General features: G+C 40.9%; 1 protein-coding gene and 1 long non-coding RNA gene across 5 annotated transcripts in view; one reads left to right on the top strand and one right to left on the bottom strand.

Moving 5' to 3' along the window:
• The window catches only part of LOC307019692 (polypyrimidine tract-binding protein 2-like), a 26,418-nt gene extending 3,142 nt beyond the window's left edge, over positions 1-23,276 (top strand). For all 4 annotated transcript variants that reach the window (XM_079650740.1, XM_079650742.1, XM_079650739.1 and 1 more), the window contains 14 exons: positions 297-460; positions 601-672; positions 768-839; positions 932-1,090; positions 8,178-8,288; positions 10,728-10,896; positions 11,752-11,829; positions 12,784-12,896; positions 14,989-15,022; positions 16,776-16,868; positions 17,243-17,359; positions 17,455-17,554; positions 17,675-17,752; positions 21,358-23,276. In XM_079650740.1, the coding sequence (XP_079506866.1) occupies positions 297-460; positions 601-672; positions 768-839; positions 932-1,090; positions 8,178-8,288; positions 10,728-10,896; positions 11,752-11,829; positions 12,784-12,896; positions 14,989-15,022; positions 16,776-16,868; positions 17,243-17,359; positions 17,455-17,554; positions 17,675-17,752; positions 21,358-21,487 (1,490 nt within the window). In that variant the 3' untranslated portion in view covers positions 21,488-23,276. The remainder of the gene's footprint in view (positions 1-296; positions 461-600; positions 673-767; positions 840-931; positions 1,091-8,177; positions 8,289-10,727; positions 10,897-11,751; positions 11,830-12,783; positions 12,897-14,988; positions 15,023-16,775; positions 16,869-17,242; positions 17,360-17,454; positions 17,555-17,674; positions 17,753-21,357) is intronic.
• Positions 23,075-26,382, bottom strand: LOC307019699. Its single transcript, XR_013802724.1, has 3 exons — positions 26,246-26,382; positions 25,224-25,298; positions 23,075-25,122 (listed from the first exon to the last, which is right to left on the bottom strand). It is a non-coding gene; the product is annotated as an uncharacterized lncRNA (long non-coding RNA).

The raw sequence follows: 26,382 nt of genomic DNA, 5'->3' as shown, positions 1-26,382 counted from the left end.
TTCCATTAAGTTGACTATTAAAAGAATTGAAAAATATTCTTCTGTCAATGAAATAATGAAAGGCCAATTTCCCAGCAGACATTTTGACTTGTAATGGAGGACAAGCAAAAGTGCCCAAAATTGTTATTAGGCTATATTCTTTTCAAGTGTTCCAGCAAACCATAAGTGAGCCATCATGTATAATGCCAGGAATAAGGCAGCCAAACAGAACTCAGTCATCATTTATTCTACTATATACACTTACTGACTTGTGGAGCCATATTCTGATTTAATGTCTTAAAATATTATTTGTGCAGCAAACGGCAGTGACACTAAGAAACAGCGTCTGGACGAATCCCCTCCCTCCAGAGTTCTCCACATCAGGAAACTTCCCAATGAAGTATCAGAGACTGAAGTCATTGCTCTGGGGCTGCCCTTTGGAAAGGTCACCAACATACTGATGCTGAAGGGGAAAAACCAGGTAAACTCTGACACAACGGCATCCCACTTTTACCTTCAACTGAATAAAATGTTCCCTCTCTAAAGAAAAGAAGACAGTAAAACATTGTCCTGGATATTATTTGTTATTCACATAAAGATAAATATGGCTCTGTTTTTCAGGCTTTTCTGGAGCTGGGTACAGAAGAAGCAGCCATTACGATGGTGAACTACTACACAGCTGTCACGCCACAGGTGTGTGGTCCATTCCTGTTGCACAATATAATTTATGCTGTAATCTCTTGATCTGCTAAATGAATTGCTTATTAAATGGTTCCTATTCTATTTAGGTCCGAAACACTCCTGTCTTCATCCAGTACTCTAACCATAAGGAACTGAAAACAGACTCCGCTCTGAACCAGGTACAGAGATATATATTTATACACTTGACTTCAGCTTCACCAGTCTGAGGGCCTTTCCCCCATCCTAAATCCATTGTTTTCTCTCCACCCAGAGGGCTCAGGCAGTGCTGCAGGCGGTGTCAGCCGTTCAGGATGGAAGCTCTCCATCCTCTGACCCTGGAGTTTTAGACCTAGCTCCACCCCCCAGCCCTGTCCTACGAATAATCATCGACAACATGTTTTATCCTGTCACACTGGATGTTCTACAACAGGTAACACCTGAACATGTTGTCTAGACCAGTGGTTCCCAACCGATGTGTGCCGCGAGCACTGTCCAGGTGTGCCATAGGATCTTTTTACGTTCCACATTTTTTTCTCACTTATTAAGCTTCACTTCATATAAACTTTATTTTATTACATGTACAATGGAGCTGATATGCTAATAAAACATATATTGTTCAGATTTAGAAATATTAAATGCCAACTGCTTAAATTCTCATGGCTTACATCAGCCGTCATTGTTTTACGGCGTGCAGAGCAGCTATTTTTCCCAAAGTTTTGGAAAAGTCATGGAAATGCAACAAAAGTTGCGTCAAATATAATTTACATTTTATTGAATCGCCAAAATAATCTGCGGTCGCGAGCTGTTATGTGCCATCATGACGTGCTTGATGTTATTTTTTAATATATGAAGCGCGAGCTGTGTGCTTGAGTCTGCCTCTCGGGCCGGCTGAACTCTGCTGCTCCGGGATGAGGGTCAGCTACATTATCTACGGTGCGTTCGTTAACTGTGCGGAGTCACTGTGGCACAGACTGCACCGCTGGTGAACAGCTGTTAGAACGGGCCGTTCAGGTGTTCAGAGCAGAGCGGCAGAGCGTGATGTGAACTGAAACGTTTTTCTGTCGCGATATTATTTAAGGAATCGTTGAGCTAGCTAGCTAGCATACATTGTCACTATCTGATAACGTTAGCTTTAGTCTTCGTTTTCTAATAGTTTTTTTCATAGGCTATAAACAGAGGTGGTATAAGTATAGATATTGTACTAGAGTAAAAGTAGAAGTACTCAGATCTTGTGCTTGAGTAAAAGTAGAAGTACTCAGATCTTGTACTTGAGTAGAAGTACTCAGATCTTGTACTTGAGTAAAAGTAGAAGTACTCAGATCTTGTACTTGAGTAAAAGTAGAAGTACTCAGATCTTGTACTTGAGTAAAAGTAATAGTACCAGAGTGTAGGAATACTCTGTTTCAGTAAAAGTCCTGCATTCAAAATGTTCCTTAAGTAAAAGTAGAAAAGTATTCTCATCAAAATATAGTTAAAGTAGCAACAGTAAAAGTAGTCATTGTGCAGATTGGTCCATTTCAGAATAATATATATGATATGTTTTATAATGATTGATCATGAAAGTGTTCTCAAAGCTGGTAAAGGTGCAGCTAGTTTGAATGACTTTGTATACTGCAGGGTAGCTTGTGGATTTGCTCCAGGTGGAACTAAAGTCTGATTTAACACTTGATTATATTTCACATCATTCATCCACATCTGTGAAGTAACTAAAGGGATTAAATACATGTAGTGGAGTAAAAGTACACCTTTTACTTCTGAATTGTAGAGGAGTAGAAGTACAAAGTAGCAAAACATTGAAATACTTAAATAAAGTACAAGTATCTCAAAATTGTACCCACGTATAGTACTTGAGTTTATGAACTTAGTTACTTTACACCAGTGGCTATAAAGATAGAAAGACTGAACAGAGGCATGAAAATACATTTTCAAAATGCTCAAAAGTCCTGCCAAAATTATAAACTGACTGCTCCACAATTAAAATAAATGCTTTTATATATTTCTATTAGATGTGACTCTTTAGCATTTCTGTTATTATTGGCACTGCTGCTTTAGTTGTTCTGACTGCTAAAATCCTCTGTTATTCCTCATTTTAAAGCCGATATTCCGTAGGGTCGGGGGGGGGGCTCGGATCCTTGTCACCTTTTTCATACCTGAGTTTGCATCCCTGACTACAGTTCCTTTAGCGTGTAAAAGCTAGTAAGCCTACTATTTGATTTGTTTTAGATAGGCACAACATGTTTCATATGCAGACCTTATTTTCATGTTAAAATAAACTGTTTTCAGTGGTAATTTCTTTTGGTCATGGAAAATTGGTAAAGGTCATTGAGAAGTGATGGAAAACTCATTGAAAATCATTGGTGAAAAAGTGAATGAACCCTGAATATTACAAGAGAGTGAGAGTGCTGGAGGAGAGGTTTGAGTCATATTTCCCTTCTATGAATGAAGACTTCGATTGGCTGCGGGATCCGTTTAATCCTCTCATTAATTTCAGCCACTAGTTTAAACAGCAGAGCTCAGGATGAACTCGCAGCGCTATGGACCGCTCCCTGAAACTGAAGCACGGTGAACTACTTCTGGATATCTTTTGGCTGCTTGTGCGACACAAGTATTCATACCTCTCAGAGAGTGCTATCAACATGCTTTTACCGTTACCAACCTCCTACTTGTGCGAGCTGGCGTTTTCCTCACTCATATATGTCAAAAACAAGACACGCCCCCGGCTATAATTGGAGCAGGACCTCCGCGTTGCGCTGTCCACTATGCCCCCACGCATAAAGAGACTCTGCTCCCAAAAGCAGGCACATGTGTCGCACTAACATGTGACTATCATAGTTTTATTTTAGCTGTTTAAACTGATTAGTCTGTTTATAATTATTATTATTAAAGGGCCTGTAGCTGCAATAACTCCCTATGAGTTAGCTGCTGAGAGGCTAAAAAGTGCTCTTTGTTGTGACGCGTTCCATGTAAGAGTCCGTATTCATTTGTAGTCCATGGTGTTTTAATAAAACGAAAACAAACAATATACAACTCCTGACTGTCAACAGAAAGTATCGGAGCAAATTCAACCTCTTCCTACATCATATCTTCCCAACTGGCATCCAACAGGTTACTAAATACCAATAAACCACACTCACGTGACCATTGTCGGAAATGATAAACAATAAGAATTAAACGCGATGCAAACAGAAATACAAGATAATAATACAAATAATAAGTTAGGCAAAAACAAGCATTTTGGCTCCTACAGGGCCCATGTCATGCTTTTCCAGTTATTACCCGTACCCTTGTGTGTTATGAAGGTTTTTATGCATGTAAACGGTCTGAAGTCAAAACCCCTCAAAGTACACCCTGTAGCGAGTAAAACTCTAACACAGAAAAGACCTGCTGATCACTGATACGTCATTGTCCAATGTTTCTTCCGGGTACGGCTTAACGTCATGCGGTACCCGGAACCAAATGGACCAATCCGTGGAGCCGTTACGTTACGTTCGCGGAGCCGTTACGTTAAGCCCCAGCTGATTGGTCCAAATTGACCAATCCACAGACTTCCTCACACACACACAGTGCAGGCAGCTCTGCTGATTTCTCCTTTCTGGCTGCAGGCTGATCACAGACAGTTGGGATCTCGTTTATCAACCTTTTTCTTAATCAATATCAAGCCACACTTATTGTTTTTACTTCGGCTGTGAGTTTGTGTGCTCAGGATGAGTTTGGCTGTGTTTCACTGTATCGCTAAACAAGGAAACCACACCTCCACGGAGCTCAGCGCAATTCACAACGACCCGACCAATCAGAGCACACTGTGCTCACAGGCAGGGACGTGCACAGATATTTGGAGGGGCTATTGCTCTAAACTAGAAAAAGCCCCCCCCCACGAAAACGTAAGAACTTTTTATAAAAAATGAAAACCAGGGACATTTTTGGTTTTGCGGTCCATATCTCATTAACATATCTAATGTTAGCAACTATTAAAGACAAAATGCGGACAATTCTGTTTTAATGTAGTTTGACCATTGTAACTGCTGTGCCTTAAATAAACTCACTAATTGATTAAAGGTGGGGTAGGTAAGTTTCAGAAACCGTCTCGAGATACACTTTTTGTTATATTCCATGGAATGCTCTTAACATCCCGATAGCAATGAATATCTTAAGTGCTTTGACAAAAAATCCATAAAAAAATGTCATCGGTGGAACCCATAATACTGTAAAAACTACAACCAATCCGTTTAGCCGACCCGGCTAAACGGATTGGATGGCCGCCCTGTCTGTCAGCGTTCCATGTCGTGCACGCACAAATTTATCTCGTTCCCTCATTGGGTGTGCATTGCAGCAGTACTTCAATGACTCGCCAGCAACAGGCGGCCACTTTCACCATGGCAGAGTTAGGTTCAACATTGTCTACTGGTTGCAAAAGAAAAAATTTAACGGAGCAAATTAAGAACAAAAAGAAAGTGGAAACTAGGAGAAGTCAAACCAGAGTCAATATCGGAGTTGCTTTGGCTGTGTAGTATTGCTAACCTAGATGTGTTTAGCTTTGCCTGATATGTAACGTTACTGCAGCCTGCTCTCGCGGAGGAGGTGCTCTGTAAGGAAGTCTGAAGGAAGGGTCGGATTATCTTTGGCTGTGTACTTTCAAATTTTAGTGCACTCGAGCCGGTTTCTGAAACTTACCTACCCCACCTTTAAACCAGTTCAATACACATTATTCTTATTCTTATCATTCTTTATGAGGTCAGTAACGGTAAGGTATCTAATTACTTATTTATTTAGTATTCCATAACTTAATAACAGAGATGGTCAAACTAAAGTAGAGACATGGCAGAAATCCTACAATGAAGTGGGGCAGTGAAGAAAGGGCTATCAAGAAAAGAGGGTGAGGGAGTTTACGGAGCAGATGAGAAGAAACAAGCACAATAACAAGTATATTTAGGTGTTTTTTTTGTAAATAACCAACGGTGTCAAGAGGAAGTAAAGTCCCCTGATTTGTCCCCTATACTCTGCCATGAGAAAACTCAAAATCAATTTTAAAGAGCAACTTCCAGGTTAAAAACACCTGTGAATAAATGTGTAGGAAAATGATGAATACACTAGATTTTCAAAAAAATATACAGAAATATACACTACAGTGACATCTGGCATCGTTTTTGTAAGAAATGTTCACTTCCGCATAAAAAAGCCTCGGCACGTGACCTCCCGCGTGTGACGTAACATGGAGGAAACAAGGGGGAGAGCGGCCGGTGTAACGTATTAATAAACATGGATCCCAATGCTAGTTTCGACACAGAAGACACAGAAGAAGTTGAACATGAATATTCGAATGCATATGACGGACCACAACCTTATAATTGTGAGCCTGCTAGGCGTCCAAGAGACCAGGAGCAGCCAAGGATTAGAAACTGGGCAGCTATCTTGGTGAGTGACCGGCGTTATCTACAGAATGTTAGCTAACGTCACATCACAACATTGTGAAGTTAGCTATCATATATCAGGTTATAACTAACGTAGCATTGATAATATAGTAACGTTACTGGCAGGACTGTTGATATTGATCCATAACGGAAACTAATGCAACTCCACACTACGGTTCTGTGTACCGGAGGAGAGATGCAAGATACGGCTGATACTTGACGATCTGGCGGAGAAAGGTTGTGGAGCATCCGTTGATATGCCGTTGTAAATGGCTTGATGGAAAGCAGGTGTGTAGTTGGGGAGGGTGCACAGCTGATTGCAGCAGGTGAGTGGAGGTTGAGCCAGGAGTGACAGCCACCACGCACACACAAACAACACAGACAGGGGGAAACAAACAAACACAAAGGAGATGGCTGGAGCAGTACAGCCACCACAGCGTTACCTAATGGAACTCCACACTACGTCTTACGGTGCCATGTACCGGAGGGGAGAGAGAGAGAGCAGCGAAGGGGGGGAGAGAGAAGTAATACGGTTTCCTGATAAAGCTGTGGAGAGTATGTGCTGCAGGGAGGTGGATGCACAACGCACCCAGGAACGAACGCTAGCTCCGGCCCTTTTTACTGTGGACTCGATGTCCTGACAGGCTGGTATTTGTGCAACCTGCACAAACACAATACTGCACCATGATTACAAATGGTGAAATACAATGTAAAACTACCGAAAAATACCAGCTCACTAAAACACAACCGCTCAACTCAACGCAACTACTAACTATACCCGCAGTCAGAGAGCGGAGATGTGTCCCCTTTGTGGTGTAATATGACGCGTCTCACGTATGACCTTAAAAAAAAGCCGTTTTTAAGAGCAGAGCTCAAAATTGCTCCTTCCCCTCTGAATTTCTGCCCTTATGTCTCGTAAAACATATCAAATCCTACATTCACTTTTTTAATTGTAATTTTCAAGCAAGTTTAAGCATAAATGTAGAAAAAAACAACAACCTGCAAGATGCTCTTTAAGCATATTTAAAAACGGGGACATTTCCGTGGACAGATTGACCCAGGGATTTGCCACCAAAGCCAGGCAGGCATTTGGTATGATCACCATAGCCATATGAGGCTGGACCGGACTTGGAGGGCTTTCCTTTGCTTTTCAGCTGTCAGATTGTAAACAAAGTCACGTGACTGGGGGCTGATGAAAGCGCTGACAAGGTGTGCGAGACTCTACAATACTAATTGTGGACTTATCAAGTTTATTCGGCCACAACCGAAAAAAAAGACATTCGCTCTCTCCAGAGGGGCAAGTCAGCCAAAACGTTCAAAAGGGCCGTTGCCCGGGCAACATTAGCCCGTACCTGTGCACGTCCCTGCTCACAGGGAGGGTGGGGGCTGGAGCTATTGGAGCTCCAACGAGCCGTTAAAGGTATAGAGTGAAATTCAGTGAATACACATACTATACAGAGATGCTGTATGAGAAACCAATGTGAGTTTGGAAAATTGCACAATATAAATCTATTCTAGTATACCTCAACAATGGAATTATGATCAGTGGAAATGGCCATGACATGGTCCCTTTAAGTTATTATTAATTTTATGTTATCATAGGCCTACCTCTTTTGAAATCCAAATGTAAAAATAATAACTCAGGAGTCGTTTTTAGTTTGGTTCTTGTTGATGATGAATATGATGGATTATATGTTTTTTAGGGTGACTTCTATTATTTGTTCTATTAGATTAAATACACATTTGAAAACCAATTTATGGTGTATTTATTGTTTGTAGTTTAAGCTCTGAAGTGGTTTTTAAATCTACGAGAAGTTGGTGTGCCTTGGGGTCGAGAAATATTTTCAGGTGAGCCTTGGTAAAAAAAAGGTTGGGAACCACTGCTCTAGACCCCCCATTGGTACACACACCCCCATGTCTTTTTAATTATGACTAATGTTTTGAATTTATTTTTGTCCTTTCAAAAGCACATGCTGACATGTTATTTTCATAATGTGATAGGTGTGTGTGTGTGCATAACTTCAAACTAATATTTTGACCTGGTGAACTGTTATTTATATCCTAGCTTTGTGATGGTTTTTTTCACCATGAATTCTTTGAATTTTGCAGATCTTCAGTAAGTTTGGGACGGTAATGAAGATTATAACCTTCACCAAGAACAACCAGTTTCAGGCTCTTCTGCAGTTCAGCGACCCCGTCAATGCACAACAAGCTAAACTGGTAGGACCACACGCACATGAACATGCTGCTGCAATACAAACCAGTACCTCTTACAGTGTTTCCCCTAGGATGGAGTCATAGCAGCGGTGCTACGGCACGTGGGCCCAGCATAATGTGAGCGCGGAGAGTGTGGAATTTTTTTGTGTGTGCGCGTGCGAAGTGCGCCCCGCCAATTTGTTTCTCTGTGTCAGAACAAGAAAGGCTCTTTAGGCCTAGTACCAGGTCCCTTGGTGAGATTTTAGGCAACATTTTATGTGTAAAGAATAAATGAAAAATCTCTACAAAAGACAAATACACTGCAAAACAGAAACTTTTTGACATAGGTAATAGACGTCAAAATGGCTTCAAATGTATTCAGTATTGTATGAACATGTTTGAATTGGGGGGTGGACGTCACATCCTCTAGGGGGGTCCGGGGGTATGCTCCCCCGGGAAGAATTTTTTTTGAACATTTTACAGTGAAATGCTTCAATCTGGTGCACTTTGAGCCCAGAATTACTAGAAACCTGATCTAGGGGGTACAACTATAAAAACGCCCATATGAAAAAGATCAGTTTACATTTTAATAATCAAATAAGTATGTGAACATAACCAATAACCTACCATAGCCAATAACAAATAAATGTAGCTTATTTTAATTTTGTTGTTCATTCATATCTTATTTTACCTAGTTAACCTAGCGCCCACCGTACAGGGCAAATTAAACGTGTAACCGGGGTGAAAAGGGTGTTACATTTACTTAATTATGAATGTTGTTACATCAAGGCCGAACATTTGGATGAGCGCCAACGTTCAAAAATGTTTTTTCCCTCCCAGAGCTACCAGCGCAGCGCCCCCCAGATCTGGCGTCCTAGGCGACCGCCTGTGTCGGCTATGCCAGTAACACAAATACTACAAATCCACATAACAAACAATCAAAAATGAAAAATGGTCGCCACTTATTATTATTTTAAGAAAAAAAAAAAAAGTAAAACATTTTTTTCTTTTTGGGTACCTGGCTGGCGCCCCCTAGCAGCGGCGCTCATATTTCAGCAGCGGCGCTGCGCCGCCACTATTTGTATATAGGGGAAACACTGTCTTATCTTATTTCTATTTTAGTCAAGTTTCTAACTGCAATAACAGGATTTAGATTCAATTTAGGCAGTTAACATATTGCGTTTCAGCCATTTTCACATGTTTGGCTTTAGATGTAGACAGACAAGGATATTAATAACTCTAATGGCACATTTCCACTACACGGCATCGCTCGGTATGACTAGGCCTCGTTAGGACTGGCTCACTTTATGGCGCATTTCCATTACAGTTTAGGAACTGGGGTAGTATCTATGGCAGGGGTCGGCAACCGCTGGCACGCGTGCGCTGGCACGCGGCACCGTAACCAGTGGCACACTAGGAATAAGTGGAATAAGTGTGCAATAATATTTGAATTGTATTTTTGGATCCTTAAAGAGACAGCCATGCACGCAATGCAGCCCCGCTCTCTTTAACTCCAGGTGACTTTCTGCCGCTTTCCTCCGTGGTGCAGTGCTGATCGTTTCACCACGGAGGAAAGCACTTCACAAATTGCAGTAGGCCTACCCATAAGGAGCTGTACACATGCTGCGGTTTTTGCGTGGCTGTGTCTTTAGTTGAAAGCCCAGTGGCGATCTGCTCATCGAAATAATATGCTACAAAGGGGCGGACTGGCCATCTGTGTGTTGAACTTTCCTGTCGGCTCCCAGACCGTAGTCGAGGAGGGCAGAAGCAACAAGCTTCAGGTTCAATAACCCACTTTAGCTTAAATGACTGGAGAGAGGCGAGCTCTTCTTGGGAGGCCGTTGCATTTATTTAGCTGTTCTTCCGTTTCATAAAATACATCACAGACCTCTGTTTTTCTGCTGGCTCGTTTCACTTCTAGAAACATACACACGTTCCCTCACTGTTGCTCTGCCATCCACACATGCACAAGCCACACCTCTCTCTCTCTCTCTTAAAGGGACAGCGATCTCATCTCACTCTGCATGACCCTAATATCATAACATGTGTGCTCTGGAGAATCACAGAAAGGACGATTGTCCTTATTATTATGCCGTTTAAACCAATTATTTAAATGTGTTAAATGTGTAAGTTTCGTTGACAGGTCCACACACATCTTCCCCGCAGCGAGGCTCCCTCCGGCTGATAGTAACTGTGAATTAGGACCCCGCTAGCCAGTACTAGGCCAAGTGGAAACGCGACCAAAAACGTGACCCGCACGGCTCGGCACGCTTAAAGCATGCTCCGCGCTGCAGTGGAAACGCGCCATAGATGTCCAGTTTAGTATGTAAACATTCAAAAGGAATTCAAGATTGTTTGTTCATGTAAAGGACAAACAATAACTACTCCTCTTTCAGCTAATATTTATCAATGAAATGTTGTTGAAATAATTGTTTAATTCTTTATCTCGTTTCCCACATCCAGTCTTTGGATGGACAGAACATCTATAACTCATGCTGTACTCTGCGGATAGACTTCAGTAAACTGGTGAATCTCAACGTGAAATACAACAATGATAAGAGTCGTGACTACACCAGACCTGACCTTCCTACTGGAGACGGAGAGTCAGCCAACAAGGATCACTCTTTATTGGGTAAATACACTTCTGTCGCTGTCTAACTACACTACATCCATTCATGTATCCCAATGGAGTATTTATAATACTGAACCTCTACACAAATGGCCCCCTCTGTTCTCAAATACAATGAATTCAGTATGGAGTAATACAGGAATGAGTCCTGAACCCGGAAATTAGTTAAACCCGAATAAAACATGCTGCTAGATAAAGAATGCAATCTTTTTGGAAAACAACCCAAACGACATTTCACTTGAATTTATACTGTCTTTGTATTTTTGACGTATAAGTGTGCTATCATGAAAGTCACCCATACTCATCAGCTCGCTCTCTGAGGACAAACATGCTCAACCTACTGTCTGTCCCACGTACTCTCCTTAAGACCTGTGGTGATCGAGCGTTCCAGGCTGTGGCTCCTAAACTATGGAACGCTCTGCCCGCTCACCTACGGTCCGCTGGCTCTGTTGACTCTTTTAAATGTCATTTAGAGACATTCCTGTTTGGGCAAGCGGTTGGGTCACTTGTGTGCTTTTATTCTATTCAATTGTGTTTTTCACAATTGATTGTGTTTTGAGCACTTAATTCGTATGATGTTTTAATGCTTTGTCAAGCACTTTGTGACTATGTCTGTGAAAAGGGCTTTATTATAAATGTTATTTACTTAAAAAATATTGTTTCTAGTCTGTTGGGAGCAAGATAATTAGTTATATTCATTTCAGCTACAAAACGAGTTCCTTCAACATGTTCCCACGGTATCATACTGTCACGGTTTCAATCATTTGCAGACTTAGACTGTTGTTGGTCTTTTGGTATTTGTACTCTTACACTATATCAGTGTTTTGTGGAATAAATCTAGTTGTTCTTGTCTCTTAGGTACCCCATCTGGAGCGCTAGCTTCCTACTCGAGTGGAGGAGGATACTCAAACTCTCTCTCCCTCTCGCAGGGCGGAGGTACCTATCTTTTCATCATTCCTAATAATATTTATTCTGTTATCCATCACTCTCTCTCTGCTCTTTCCTTCATGCTGCTGCCCTGTCTCATGTCACCTCCTATTATTGTTCTCTAAAAGTGCAAGCACTGGAAAATAATTCAAATTCAGGTTGATAGTACAGCTATATTAATAGATGAGGGAAATATATTTATGATTAGCTGGAATCAGTTATAATGTGGTAAACATCGTTTTCTATATTACATATTTTGATGCAGGTCAACTGGAATTGATAAGCCTAAATTAATTGTGACTCAAAATGTGGCTTAGATTTTTGTAAACTGAGGTTCCTTAGCTAATTACTTCTTAACCAGCTGCATATGTGTAGTGCAGAAGGCCTTACTTAGCTATAATTGCTTTGACTTTTGTGTGTATTTTCACAAAAAGTACATTTTGTTAAGGTTTATTTAAGTCATTATCATGAAACATTGTTGTGGCGCAATCCTTTGCATATGCAGTGAAACAGTAAGAACGCATCATCAAATGTGCTAGCCTTGAATATATTGAAATATCCAAATTGAATATATATCTATGGACATAGCGGAATGCAGGGTGTTTTATATATTAGTTTGTGTGACTGGGCCCTAGGTTGTTTGATAACAGTGCAGTGCAAGTGCACTTTAATTCAGTTTTAGAACTTTAAAAAGTTGCAAATTAATTATAATGTATTTTGTGATTTAAAATCTTGCCATCCTGTTGATTGAGGAAGCAAGCACATCTCCATCCTTCATTATAATATATTTTTCTTTTTGTGCTTCAGATTTCTTTGCATTATTTTGATGTCGTAAAACTTTGAGATAATTGTGAAAGCGTCTAAGATTTGTTTTGGGTTTGTTTTTTGTTGCAGCAAGTGTTTTAGTGGTTTGTACTTCCTGCTGCTGTGTGACATGTTGATTGTCTCGTGCTGTGCCATCAGGAGCCATCAGTCCTCTGAGCGCCGCAGCGGCAGCGGCGGCGGCGGCTGGTCGTGTTGCTCTGTCTGGGTCCGGAGTGTCAGGAGTCCTGTTGGCATCAAACCTGAATGAAGAGGTACACATGCCATAAGTTAACTCAATGACTATCTGCAATCTCCTCTTTAAATCACTCATTTCCACAATTGAACCCACACCACTGGATCATTTTCAGCTTAATTGAAGTATGATTTACAGTGTTGGTCTGTGATTGTGTTTGTCCACCCTGAAATAGTACATTATGTCTCTATCTGATCTCCAAAGTTCTGTTTTTGAAGCTCTGTTTCTCTTAGCTAAATTCCCACCTTACATACTTATATCTTAGATTTCAGTTTCTTCTGTCAGTTTCCATTTTCTTCTCTAATTCTAAATGTGTACCTACTCCATCTGGTCCTCTCCAGTATCTGTTATCTGATCTGTGTTCCATCTCTCCGTCAGAGTGCTCTGGGTTCTCTCTCTGTTCCTCTGTCAGACTCCATAATGGAGTCACGTTTCCCTTTCTAAGGGGATTTTGTATCTTGGCTGTTCTCTGGTGACGAATCGGCAGCATACACTTGGGGGGGTTGATTTTGGTGTGGCCATTGTTCACGTTGTGAGTGTTGAGTCCTGGGGATGTTTTTTTCAGTCACTTGTTCATTCTTTCTCAACTGTGTCATCAAATGGACAGATCTCTGGTCAGAACTGAGTCAGTTGTATGCAGTACACTTCCCCTGTCTCCAGCGTAGCATTAGAAACACCAACACAAAATACAAATTTGACTGTATAAACCCAGTTTGCTTGAGAACTGGACCAAGTGAGACATTTTCTATATTATACTCCTGGAAAACATGATGTAAAAAATTATGACACCAGTACCCATGAAGTTATAACGATACCAATAGATTCAGTGAGTGTAAACCTTTTTCAATACCACCACCATTGAATATTTACTAGAGAAATATATATTAAAGTGTAAAAAAAAATTGAAATGTATTAAATAACTTTACAAAACTGTTAGGTGAAGTATTAATTACCAACTCCGTGAAATGCACACTTGACTTGGCTACATATTGCATTCAAACAATAACGTCGCCATTGAAATGCAGGTATCATTTGACTGCAGAAGCTTCAAAACAACTTGCTACTGTGTGGTTTTGGTCATTCCCGAAACTGAGACTTTTATTAGTCATTAACGCTGGTAACACAGCATACTGAGCAGCCCACTATCCCGCTGAATCAAAAGAAATATGACTGGTCCAAATTTGAATTTTGCCGATTATATTTGAAGATTTACTTCCTTAAAGACCTATGAATATATATTTTTGCAATGAAGTTACCAAATGTAAGTGGGAATGTTTGTTCCCCTTCAGTGACCTCATGTGATCTGGTTGTCCCTCTGCTCCATGGTCCCGCCCCCCTTTGGTCTGATAACTCCTGCCAATCACAGTTCATCCCTCATTCATCATGCTTTATTCATTTTTCTGTTCTCAAATGTATTATTTTCCACCCATCCTTTCTTGACCTCACTGCATCCAGGTGTGTGTGTGTGTGTGTGTGTGTGTGTGTGTGTGTGTGTGTGTGTGTGTGTGTGTGTGTGTGTGTGTGTGTGTGTGTGTGTGTGTGTGTGTGTGTGTGTGTGTGTGTGTGTGTGTGTGTGTGTGTGTGTGTCAGAGAGTGTGTGTGTGTGTGTCAGAGAGTGTGTGTGTGTGTGTGTGTGTGTCAGAGAGTGTGTGTGTGTGTGTGTGACAGAGAGTGTGTGTGTGACAGAGAGTGTGTGTTCAGACTCCGTTGATGTTCCACTGATGCTCTGTTTACTGACCTCTGCTTTGGTTTTTGTCCTCCTTTCTCCCTTCCCGCTCCTTTCTTCCCTCCTCTGCTCCCCCCTCACACATTTATGTTCTCCCCTTTTGCCCAAACATCCTTTATTGTCATAAACTTCCCCTTGAAATCTTTCCCTCATTTTTTTTGAACTCCTTTTCCTATCTTCCGTCCTCATGGTTTTTAATCCGGTCCAACCCAACTTTGGTTTTGCCATTTTGGACCCCTCCAAAACCTTCCATCTTTGCTCATCACCATGGAAACCACCACCTCCCCCCTCGTCCAACACTGGGCGTCTGATCTCTACCTTCGTCTCTCCTCTTCCTCTGCTCCTCCTCTTCCTGTTCTCTGCTCTGCGGTCTCTCTCTCTAAAGATGGTCACGCCTCAAAGTATCTTTACCCTCTTCGGTATGTTCAACCTCTTCTATTCTATCTGTATATCTCTCTCTGTTAATCCAATTTTGTTCAATGAGGTCATGGTCATGTTTATTCCTCTGTATCTTTCTGTATCTTCAAGCCTCCCTCTATCATGTGTGTTACACAGGATACTGTGTGTTTGGTCCGCTTATTTCTTTACTGATGAGATCAGAGACACAAAAATCCTTCCTGTGCTGTGGAAACTCTGTTCCATGACGTGGTGTGAAGCGTCCCTCTACTTTCACACAGAGGTTATTGTGAGGTTCGAAATAGTAGAATAATAATACTCAAACTATTAGCATATAACATGGCTGCAGCTTGCAGAAACAATAATTACCACATCAAAATATTTAATTGTACAAACTATATAAGGACAACTGTACTCGGCCAAAGATGGAAGTGCTAAAATCAATACTACAGATTGTAGTCATTTATTCATTCCAGAATCTGTATGTTGAATGGTTTTGGAGCGTTACTAAGACTCATTCCTCTACAGTCCTTCTGCTTTTCTTCTCCAGATTTGGACTAATAAAGAGTATTCATAGTTCACCTTTTCATTTTAATGTGTACAACTATGACATTGGGTTTACTCTAACTCTTAAACTAGGCCCATCATAACGCTCACAGTAGACGTGTTTGTTCTGACACTTATTAGTTACTGTGTAAGCTACTTGAGGATACGCCTATATCTTTTAAAGCCTTAAATTATTAAGGCCTAAAAACTACAAATGGTATTAGGTCTTCTTTTTGTCTTTAATTGTACATATTATTCTCTACAACATATTCTATCAGCAGTTATTGCATGTCTTTTCAAAGGTTTTCTAAAAATATTTTTTTCTCCTACCCTGCAGTTATGGTTACATTGTGAAGCACTGTAATCTCGGCGGAGTCACTCTGCTCTACAGAAGGCTCTAACGGTACGTCCACACAGCAGCTTTAAAAAAATCTTCCAACGCTTCTCTGCCCATTGACTTTGAATGGGAGTGACGTCACTTTGCCTCGCTTTTTGCCGAACTGCATTGTGGGGAAGCGAAGCGAAGATTTACAGGATTTTTGAAGCTGAGCTGGAAGCGTCAGCCAATCAAATCCCGTTTATGCAAATCTGACAGTACAAGCGCTAGCCATAGTAGCCAATCAAACCGCGTGCAAGCTGGGAGAGCCAGACCGCAGTTAATTTCCTCATATTCCAAACGAGAAATTACAGTAGCAAATCACCCTGTTCTTTACGACCAGAACTATTTACCGGGATACAAACACCGGAGGAACCAGGCATGGAGGGAGGTGGCAGAGACAGTGGGGGAAACTGGTAGGTTTTCGCCTGTTTGGGGAGTTTATATATATATATATATATATATATAAAATCCCCGGGTTTTTTTGCTTTGTATGCCGGGGGCGGGAGATTCATGTGATTGGTTGTTGGACGCGTTGCTCGCGAAAAATCCCCAAGCTCTCAGACACGCCCAGCTCCAAGATTTTCAAGATTTTTTCAAAGCTGCTGTGTGGACGTACTCTAACTGAGTTTCTAGTGGATGTCAAATGGGAGGATTCCATCTTTTCCTTTCATTTGTCGTTCTAGCACTAACTTTATTCCCTTCATCCTTCACACCTCTTCTTTTTTATCTTCGTTGGCTCCATCTCTCCTGCTCTGTCTGTTCTGTCCTCTTTCTGGTCCTCTACTCCACCCTGCTCTCTCTCTCTCTCTGTCTCTCTGTCTCTCTCTCTCTGTGTCTCTCTCTACCTTCAGGAGTGTATGGGGATGTCCAGAGGGTGAAGATCCTCTACAACAAGAAGGACAGTGCTCTGATCCAGCTGTCTGACGGCAACCAGGCTCAGCTGGGTGAGTGTTTACAGCAGCAGCAGCAGCATCATATTTCTGTAAGCCCACCGGACAGTTTGCATCGGGATTTAGAGAATTCTCTTTTAGACACTCGTTAGCAACCGCCGATTTAATCAGAGGCTTCAGACATTCACCAGTGAGGTGTTAACTGACGTATTTTATGTCATGGAACAACATTTCAAATCTCAGTTGCAGGTAAAGGTTAGGCTACACCAATACTAGATATATAGCAGGGTAATGTATTATTTAACCATAGAACAATTGTATGGATTTCATATAATGGACATACAGGCCTGATGTACTGTGTCAGCATATTTGGAAATGCTTTTATGCTTTATCACTAATCCGTATTTCCTTTTTGTCCTCATGTGTAGCGATGAGCCATTTGAATGGTCAAAAGGTGTTTGGTAAAGTTATGAGAGTGACACTGTCCAAACATCAGACTGTGGCTCTGCCCAGAGAGGGGCTGGACGACCAACTGCTAACCAAAGGTAAGGAGTATCTGCATCTTGAATAAAAGCTACTCCAGGTTTATTTCCTCTTGACCAATCTGTCATTATGTCTATATTGTGTTTGTGTTGGACAGATTTTTCTGGCTCACCTCTCCATCGCTTTAAGAAGCCAGGCTCCAAAAACTTCCAGAACATCTTTCCTCCCTCTGCAACACTTCACCTCTCCAATGTCCGGTAGTACAACTACTTCATCTATTAGTCGTAACACTCTTTTTCTTACGCCATGCCAATAGTTGAATCAGTGTATCCCTCCGTGCTGCTGTGCTCTAACACTGCGTTACTCTGCTCGTCCAGGGATGGAGTTGGAGAGGATGATCTCCGCCTTCTGTTCTCTAACAGTGGAGGAACTGTCAAAGCCTTCAAGTTCTTCCAGTAAGAATCATTTCAACACCTGAACTCTTCTTAATTATTTTTATATTCTTATATATCTATGAAATATTTCAATATTCAGTCATTTGATAGTAATATAAAAACAAACTAGACTCATATCTTCTGTACTATGCATTAACAATCAGTAGGTTCTCAGCTAACCTTCCAGGAATAATCCCTACCCTGCAGAGAGATGAAATATGTGGCATCTTTCCCGGTTACTCACCATGATTTCATTTCAAACCTTTATTTATCCAGATTGGTCCCATTGAGATCATAGATCTCTTTTTCAAGGGAGACCTGCAGCAATAGGTTCCACATGAAACATAAAACAATAGAGGATATCATGCAACATATTTCCAAGCTAGTTTTACATACTTATCAACATTTACAAATACCCTTAGTTTCAAAGAGCATTTCACTTAGACTTGCTTTAAAAACATGCAGAGGAATGAGATTGCTCATCAATTTTAGCTGTAGACTGTTCCAAGCAAGTGGCGCTGCACACATAAAAGCTGTCTTACCTAAGACAGTCCTTGCTCTTGGCACATCTAACAATACTACATCATGCAATCTCAGACAATAGCTGCTTGCAACTCTCTGTGTTGTCAGAGAGCAGATATAATACGGGAGTTTACCCAACAAAACTTTATAAATAAACTAATGCTGTCAAAATTATCGCGTTAACGGCGATAATTCATTTTTTGAATGAATTGCGTTAAAGTATTTAACGCATTTAACGCATGCGCAGAATGGCCTGCCCCATACATCCCACTAGTGGCAGCGCCAGGGTATGGCTGGGGTAGGCTACAGCCCCACCTTAGCCCCACCATGAAAAATGATGTTAAAGTAAGCAAAATAAAGTCCGCCAATTCGCGCGGAGTAAATTGCACAGACAGCAGTTAGTAAGATTGATTTCAGCAGCCACTTGTCTGGAAATACCGAAGACTAGAAACGGTTTTGAAAACTTTTGTCACGTAGTGATCGTCTTCTTAATAGAACATCTTTGATAATGTCTTCTGGCCAATCAGAATTAAGATAACAGCGTGGTTTTGTTGCAGGAAGTCCCGACGGAGAATACTTTTGCTGTAGTACATCTCTATATTAGGGTTGTCAAACGATTAAAATTTTTAATCAGATTAATCACAGCTTAAACATTTATTAATCATGATTAATCACGGTAAGCGACTGCTTTACCGCACCGTTGTGACGAAAAGGGAGCTGAGCCAGAAGGCAAAGCTCTCTGTCTACCGCGCCATTTTCGTTCCTACCCTCACCTATGGTCATGAAGGATGGGTCATGACCGAAAGAACGAGATCGCGGGTACAAGCGGCCGAGATGGGTTTTCTCCGCAGGGTGGCTGGTGTCTCCCTTAGGGATAAAGTGAGAAGTTCAGTCATCCGGGAGGGACTCGGAGTTGAACCGCTCCTCCTTCGCGTAGAAAGGAGCCATTTGAGGTGGTTCGGGCACCTAGTTAGGATGCCACCTGGGCGCCTCCCTAGGGAGGTGTTCCAGGCACGTCCAGCTGGGAAGAGACCAAGGGGTAGACCTAGAACCAGGTGGAGGGATTATATCTCTTCGCTGGCCTGGGAGCGCCTTGGGATCCCCCAGTCAGAGCTGGTTGATGTGGCCAGGGAAAAGAAAGTTTGGGGCTCTCTGCTGGAACTGCTACCTCCGCGACCCGACCACGGATAAGCGGGAGAAGATGGATGGATGGATGGATGATTAATCACCATTCAAACTATGTCCAAAATATCCCATTTCTTTATGTATATTGTTGTGGGAATGGAAAGATAAATGAAAGAAGGCGGATATATCCATTTAACATACAGTATGTATGTATGTATGTATGTTTATTATAACATTTTTCTGTGTGTCAAAATGACCTATCAATCATCAAACCGTGGGGTCTTATTTCATTACAATCAACACGGGGGGGGGGCTAGTGGAGTACTTCGTGACCACAGAGCGTGAACGTTGTGATTAGCTGTTTTAGCGCAGTTCTCCAGTGAAGGGGGGGGGTCTCCCTCCGCAGCCGGTTGGCGTAGTTTTGACACAATTCCGTTGTACAGACCGATGTTAACAGCTTTGTGACACAAGTGACGGTACGCATTTCAGATTGTTGCCGTGCATGTGTACCTGCGTACCAGTTATGTGCACCCCTGTACTACAGCAAAAGTATTCTCCGTCAGGACTTCCTGCAACAACACCACGCCGTTATCTTGATTCTGATTGACCAGAAGACATTATCAAAGATGTTCTATTGAGAAGACGATCACTACGTGACAAAAGTTCTCAAAACCGTTTCTGGTCTTCGGTATTTCCAGACAAGTGGCTACTGAAATCAATCTTACTAACTGCTGTCTGCGCAATTTACTCCGCGAGTTGGCGGACTTTATTTTGCTTACTTCAACATCATTTTTCATGGTGGGGCTAAGCCATTTCTTGGTATGGGTGTAGCCTACCCCAGCCATACCCTGGCGCTGCCACTGGTGGGATGTATGGGGCGGGTCATTCTGCTCATGCGTTAAATATTTTAACGCAATTAATTCAAAAAATTCATTACCGCTGTTAACGCGATCATTTTTACAGCATTACTCTATATATATATCGATACAACATTACTTGTTGATAGAAATCAACACGTAATGAAATAAGACCCCACGATTTGATGATTGATAGGTGTGTGGGCTGTCTTTCATTTTGACACACAGAACATTTTTATAATAAACACATACTGTATGTTAAATGGATATATCCGCCTAATTTCATTTATCTTTCCATTCCCACAACAATATACATAAAGAAATGGCATATTTTGGACATAGTTCGAATGGTGATTAGTCATGATTAATTAATTTTTAAGCTGTGATTAAAATTTGTAATCGTTTGACAGCCCTAAAATAAACCAATGACTGAGCCTCTTTACAGTAAGTGATGGCAAACCTGCATTGGCATACAGGGTACAGTGATGAGTAAGTACTTTACAATTTGTGACGAATCTCAGTGCACTGTGATAGGTGGCATCTAACTTGTTCAGGCAATAGGCAGATGCATTCATATAAATCACCATAGTCCAGCACAGGTAAAAAGGTCACAGTGACTAGCCTTTTCCTGGCCTCAAGCGAGAAACAGGACTTGTTTCTGAAAAAGAAACCTAGCCTAACCCTCAGTTTTTTAAGCAGGTTATTGACATGAAGTTTAAAAGTGAGACAATCATCAAGCCAGATACCTAGGTATTTATAACAGTTAACCACCTCAAGTATTATTCCTTGCATAGTAACAATATCCAAAACAGGCTCTGGTGTCTTTTTAGCTTTTGAAAAGAGCATTACCTTGGTTTTATCAACATTTAAAAGAAGCTTTAGTTCAGAAAGCTGAGTCTGAATAATGTTAAAAACAGTCTGCAATTTAACAACAGCCTCCTTAAATGATGGACCTGCACAATACATCACGGTATCATCCGCATAAAATGTAAAGTAGCTTCATCGACATTTTCACCTAAACTGTTGATGTATATAGAGAATAAAAGTGGACCTAAAACAGAACCTTGGGGAACACCAATATTGATAATGATATTGAGCGGTTTGTCTGTGCTGCCTCCTCAGGGACCGTAAGATGGCCCTGATCCAGATGACCTCGGTGGAGGAAGCCATCCAGACTCTGATGGAGCTTCACAACTATGACATGGGAGGAAATCACCATCTGAAAGTTTCCTTTTCCAAGTCTACCATCTAACCCTGACAGGAGGAAGCCCACACCATTTTTGGACATTTTCTGTTAACCTTTGCTACACTTTCCCCACACATTTGATTAAGTAGTACAATGTTTTATCACTTAAATGTGCTTTCATTTCCAAAGCATCAAATTAAACAATATATTTTCTTGATCAGTTGAACCATCAGTGTTGACCTAAAGGTAGTTTTCAAAGTAAACGCCTTTCTGGTGCAGACAACAGCTGATCATCCTGTTTAGATGATCTCCTGTTGCCGTAGTGATGTCTCAGGAGCACCCTTCTGATCACAGCCTCCTGTGAAACTGAGAATCTGCTCATTGGTCCCAAAACCTTTAAAGAATTGTCCACAGAGGAATGTTGAACGCTTCTTTTCAGCCTGTTGTTTCCCTTTATTCAGCAGAGAGTTTTGGTTTTAGATTAGATTTTTTTTACAATGGCAAACAGCTGTTTATTTGCATTTCCCTACCCAGTGATCACCTGTCGGTTTTGTAGTAGTGTTGTTGTTCTCCTATATTTAGAGGTCTGTTATTTCACATGTGTTGCTACTTGAACCACTTATTGTTCCCCAGTCGAATGCACATTTCAAACCCTTTTTTGTAGTAACTCCAAAACACCTGTCATGATGGACTCCATCATCACCATGGTGACGACTCTTTCCTTATGGAGGGTATCAGCTGCTGCCTCGCTACACAGTTGTCTTTAAAACAGTTTCTCAGTGGGCCAGTTCACTCCTCTAAATGACTTTGAGGAACTCAAATAGTAAGTAAAAACATTTACAAAATAAAAGTAAAGAGATGGACAGGATTTTCATTAAAGCTTAGCGTGCATTTCATGCTGTTCTGCTCTCATCTGCAATGTAAATATGACCAGTTTTACATTACCAACACACTTTTATACTTTGTAGGCATGTTGGGTACCTACACAAAAACACCTTGCAGCTTTAAAATGTTGCTACAGCACACATAATTGCTTTAAATGAAGTTTCAACACCACATGTTCCTTGTTGTTCAGTGACGTACAATTTGAAAATATAAAAATACAATTTTCCCTAATATTCCAGTAGCTGAACAACCACGTTGATGCTGTTCATGGATTATTTAATCGGAAGCTTTGACAAACCCTTTCTAGGAGGATGTCTAAAGGCATTCTGGGACATTTGAATCATTCTTTGATTCTCATGATGCTTGTTGAGGACAATTGAATATGATTACATTAACACATGCTTACACATAATGATATTGATGATCTTAAAGTAGAGTTTTTATTAAAGAATAGAGCCACCTGAAAAAGTGATCCTCTTTATTGAACCAGTGTGTGAGTGGGTACACGCACACACGGTTTCAACATGTGATTCTGGTCTTGGTCTCTGATTGTGGGAGGAGGCCTGTTGGGACCAAAGTGTGTGCGTTTAGTCTGTTGTGTCTTCAAACAGATGTACTGCTAATGTCTGTTGATCAGGTTTTAAACATGTAGAAACAGATGTATTGTTGATTATTACTCGTCCTCCAGTCCTCTGTCTCATTTGAAGCAGAGATGCACAGACACTGGTTCCTGTTCCATCTGAGGAAATGTTTTTTCACTCATCTCTGGTGCTTCAGCTACAACATGTTTTCTTCAGGAGATGTTACAAATGCTCTGCTTGAGTCCATTTTCTTATGAGGTAAAAATTCAGATTAGCCCAAATTAAACATCTTTTCTACCAACAAACCCAAACGATAGTGTGTGTTTGTGACTAGCTTCAGGCCTCTCCTCTGTATCTCAGCTATCAATAAACGTCTCTCCCTCTGTCTAGTTCTGTCTCTCTGCTCTCGCTTCTTTCTCTCCACTTTCACATCTTTAAGGCTCTTCTGTCGGCATTTCTACGCACTCTTGAAAGCATCCACAAGGACGTTAGCCACTCAAAAGGAAGCAGAGTTTTCCAAATGATTTATACATGTGGATATTTTATTTGTTTACATATTGATGGTACTGGGGAAGGATCAGCTAAGACAGGGGTCTGCAACCTTTTTGGCCCAAAGGGCCATTTTGCTCATTTTTCCCCAAACATTTTTTGTCTGGAGCCGCAAAACATATTTCATAGCTTGATAGCTTATAAAGTTGCATTTATTGTTATTGTACGGGTGTCCGACGGCATTTGCTCTCTTCTTGAAAAAGCATGCTGAAGAAGACACCACTCTTTTTTAGCAGAATGGTACAGTCCAATTATACAGGTCCTTCTATTGAGACAGGTGTTATTCAGCAGCTGCAGGACACTGACAGGGAAGATGTTAGCACTTTACAATTAACACAGTACGTAAAAACAAGAACATCTAACAATATAAAACAGGTAGAAAAAGTGCCTTGGTGAAAAAATATCCTTCAATGATCCTGGTTTCTTGTGTGGCTTATAGTAATAGCTATATCAAATTACACATCAGTCGCTAGTCAGCTCCTTTACAGCAAATACTCGGTTCCATTAACCAGAGCTTTGTGATGCAGCTTCGTTCTGAAGATGAGATGAGGGAAAATGAGCACTCTCATTTGTCTGTTCTCTGCCTTTGATTTCTTTATCAAACACTCACTAATGAGGGTCTTAAAAAGGGAAGACAAAAGAGAGAGTACATATAGACTAATGGAGTCATCCGGGTTAATTACCCATCCTCGGTTTAATCAGCTGTGATTTGGTCAGGCTGGAGCATCAGTGCTGCAGATTGCTTTATAAAATGTGAAGGCGTTATCAGCTGGACACACACAAACTGGACCGAGCAGCTTGGGTCTAAAGGCAGAGCGTGTGATCAGATTCAGACTGCAGAGACATCATTACTTCATAAGGAACCTGTAGCCTCATTCTGTTTATCCACAAAAAGACTCAACACAAAGTTAGATTTGTACTTTGCTCACACCCCAACAGACCTTTTTATTTACTTTTGGCCTGTCATTGTAAAAAGCAAGCTTTATTGATCGCATGAGAATTGACTGCATCCTATCAGTGAGCTGTTTCCAGCTGCTGGTGTTGTGTTTTACTGTCCTGTTACTTACTGAGACACAGAGCCATTGTCAGGGCCGATTCTAGGGTCTGTGGGGGCCCAAGGCAAAAATTCACTGGGGGCCCCTCGAACCAGCTTTCATCACCATTGTGTTATAAATAATCTGACACCAACAAAAAAATTGCTAAATGTAAACAGTTTTTTATTTAACAACTTCACATTTTGTTATTTTCAAAGTTAGTTATTAGTTAGTAATATGAATATAAAAGACATACAAAAACGACTAAATCACACATATAAAGAACAATTAAAACCAGAATAGTTTTCCTTTGTAAATCTACGTGAAGTTTTTTCAGTATTCTGCGGAAAGACTAGATCTGTTTCTTGTATTGGTCCTCTTGTTAATAGTGCACACTTTTCACTATCATTTAGGACATTTGGCCATTGTGCAGGGTCGTCTGATGTGATCAAACCTTTTGTAGTCGTGGTAGTGCTGCTGGAGGTAGGGGTTGACGTGTCATCTTCATGATGAGAAGATGTTGCTGTCCCACTGGAGGCAGATGTTGACACCCCACTGGAGGCAGATGTTGACACCCCACTGGAGGCAGATGTTGACGCCCCACTCAAGGTAGATATTGACGCCCCACTGGAGGTAGATGTTGACTGAACTGCTACGACCAAAAAAGAAACGGGGAATATCATGTTACAAGGAATATTTGGAGTGCGATGCACAGTATAATCAATTAAAAGTGGAATAGCCTACTTAACTTACCATCATCAGAATTTGGATGGGACACCTTATCCTTTCCCGTTGCTGCTGCTGGTGCCAGAAACTTAAGAAAGGATCCTGAGGATAGATAATAAAGTGAAACTTATAACAGTAACATGTTAACAATTCAAAATGCTTTCACTTTATATAATTCAAATTCCTCATATTCAACCTTCGAATGTTGTTCTTGGGGATAGCTTCCACTATTCTTCATTGTTTACTATTTCCATTTCATTTGAAAGGGACAATGTGAACATGGTTCACATACAGAGGCCTGCACTATGGCTACTAAGGTTGAAATATACAGTTTTCAATATCATCATAAAACCACTAGGAGTAGACTACAGAGAAGGAAAATACAATAAAATACACTCAACACATAGCACACTAACTTAACAATAAGTTATTTAGGGTACAGTTGTCCAAATGTCTTGCATCGACATTTCCTAATTTAACATTCATAGCTTGACAGTTAGCTCAGCCGGACACAGCTTCATCAGTTAACTAGCCTACAGATAAAGTTAGCTGATTTCCCCCTCCAAATTACTCCATTACTGGTGTCCCATTAAACAACGGGTGAAACGTTAATGTAGAAATGGCAGAGACCATGTTTATTTCAGTATCAATGCCAAAAAGATTAATGAAGACGTGTTAATACTTTAATTACTAGCTTTTACGTTCTTTCAGCCGGCTAGCTAAGCTAAGCTAACGCGTCAACGGCAACTGTAATTTATAGCTTCTACGTTCATTCAACCAGCTAGCTAAACTAAACTAAGCTAATCTAATAGGTCAACGGCGTTGTACCGACCCGGCTGCGCACACATGACTTGGTAATGTCACGGCCAGCAGAGCAGATACTGTTCTGCTAGGTTAACTCATGTCATGTTAAACGTCAAAGTAAACAAAATAAATAATTTGATTGTAGTGGAAGTTACGTAATTCAAGTTTATCTATCCCACAGTTAAGGTTAGACTAGCAACATTTAGTTATTTAGTATGTCATCTTTATCTACTCAACTTACTTACACACTGTCTTGTTTTTTTCTCTCATCTTCATCTTTTTTCTTCTTCCTTTTGTCGCTTCCAGAAAGTTAATTTCTCCATTTTTCAGTGCCTTTCCTTGTGATCAGGATTATTTTTTAAACAATAATGTTTTGCACGCG

The sequence above is a fragment of the Notothenia rossii genome (assembly GCF_949606895.1).
Source record: "Notothenia rossii genome assembly, chromosome: 9".
In the NCBI taxonomy this organism is placed as follows: Eukaryota; Metazoa; Chordata; class Actinopteri; order Perciformes; family Nototheniidae; genus Notothenia; species Notothenia rossii.
Note: the sequence above shows the minus strand (reverse complement) of the source record. Positions and strands in the feature narration are given on the sequence as shown.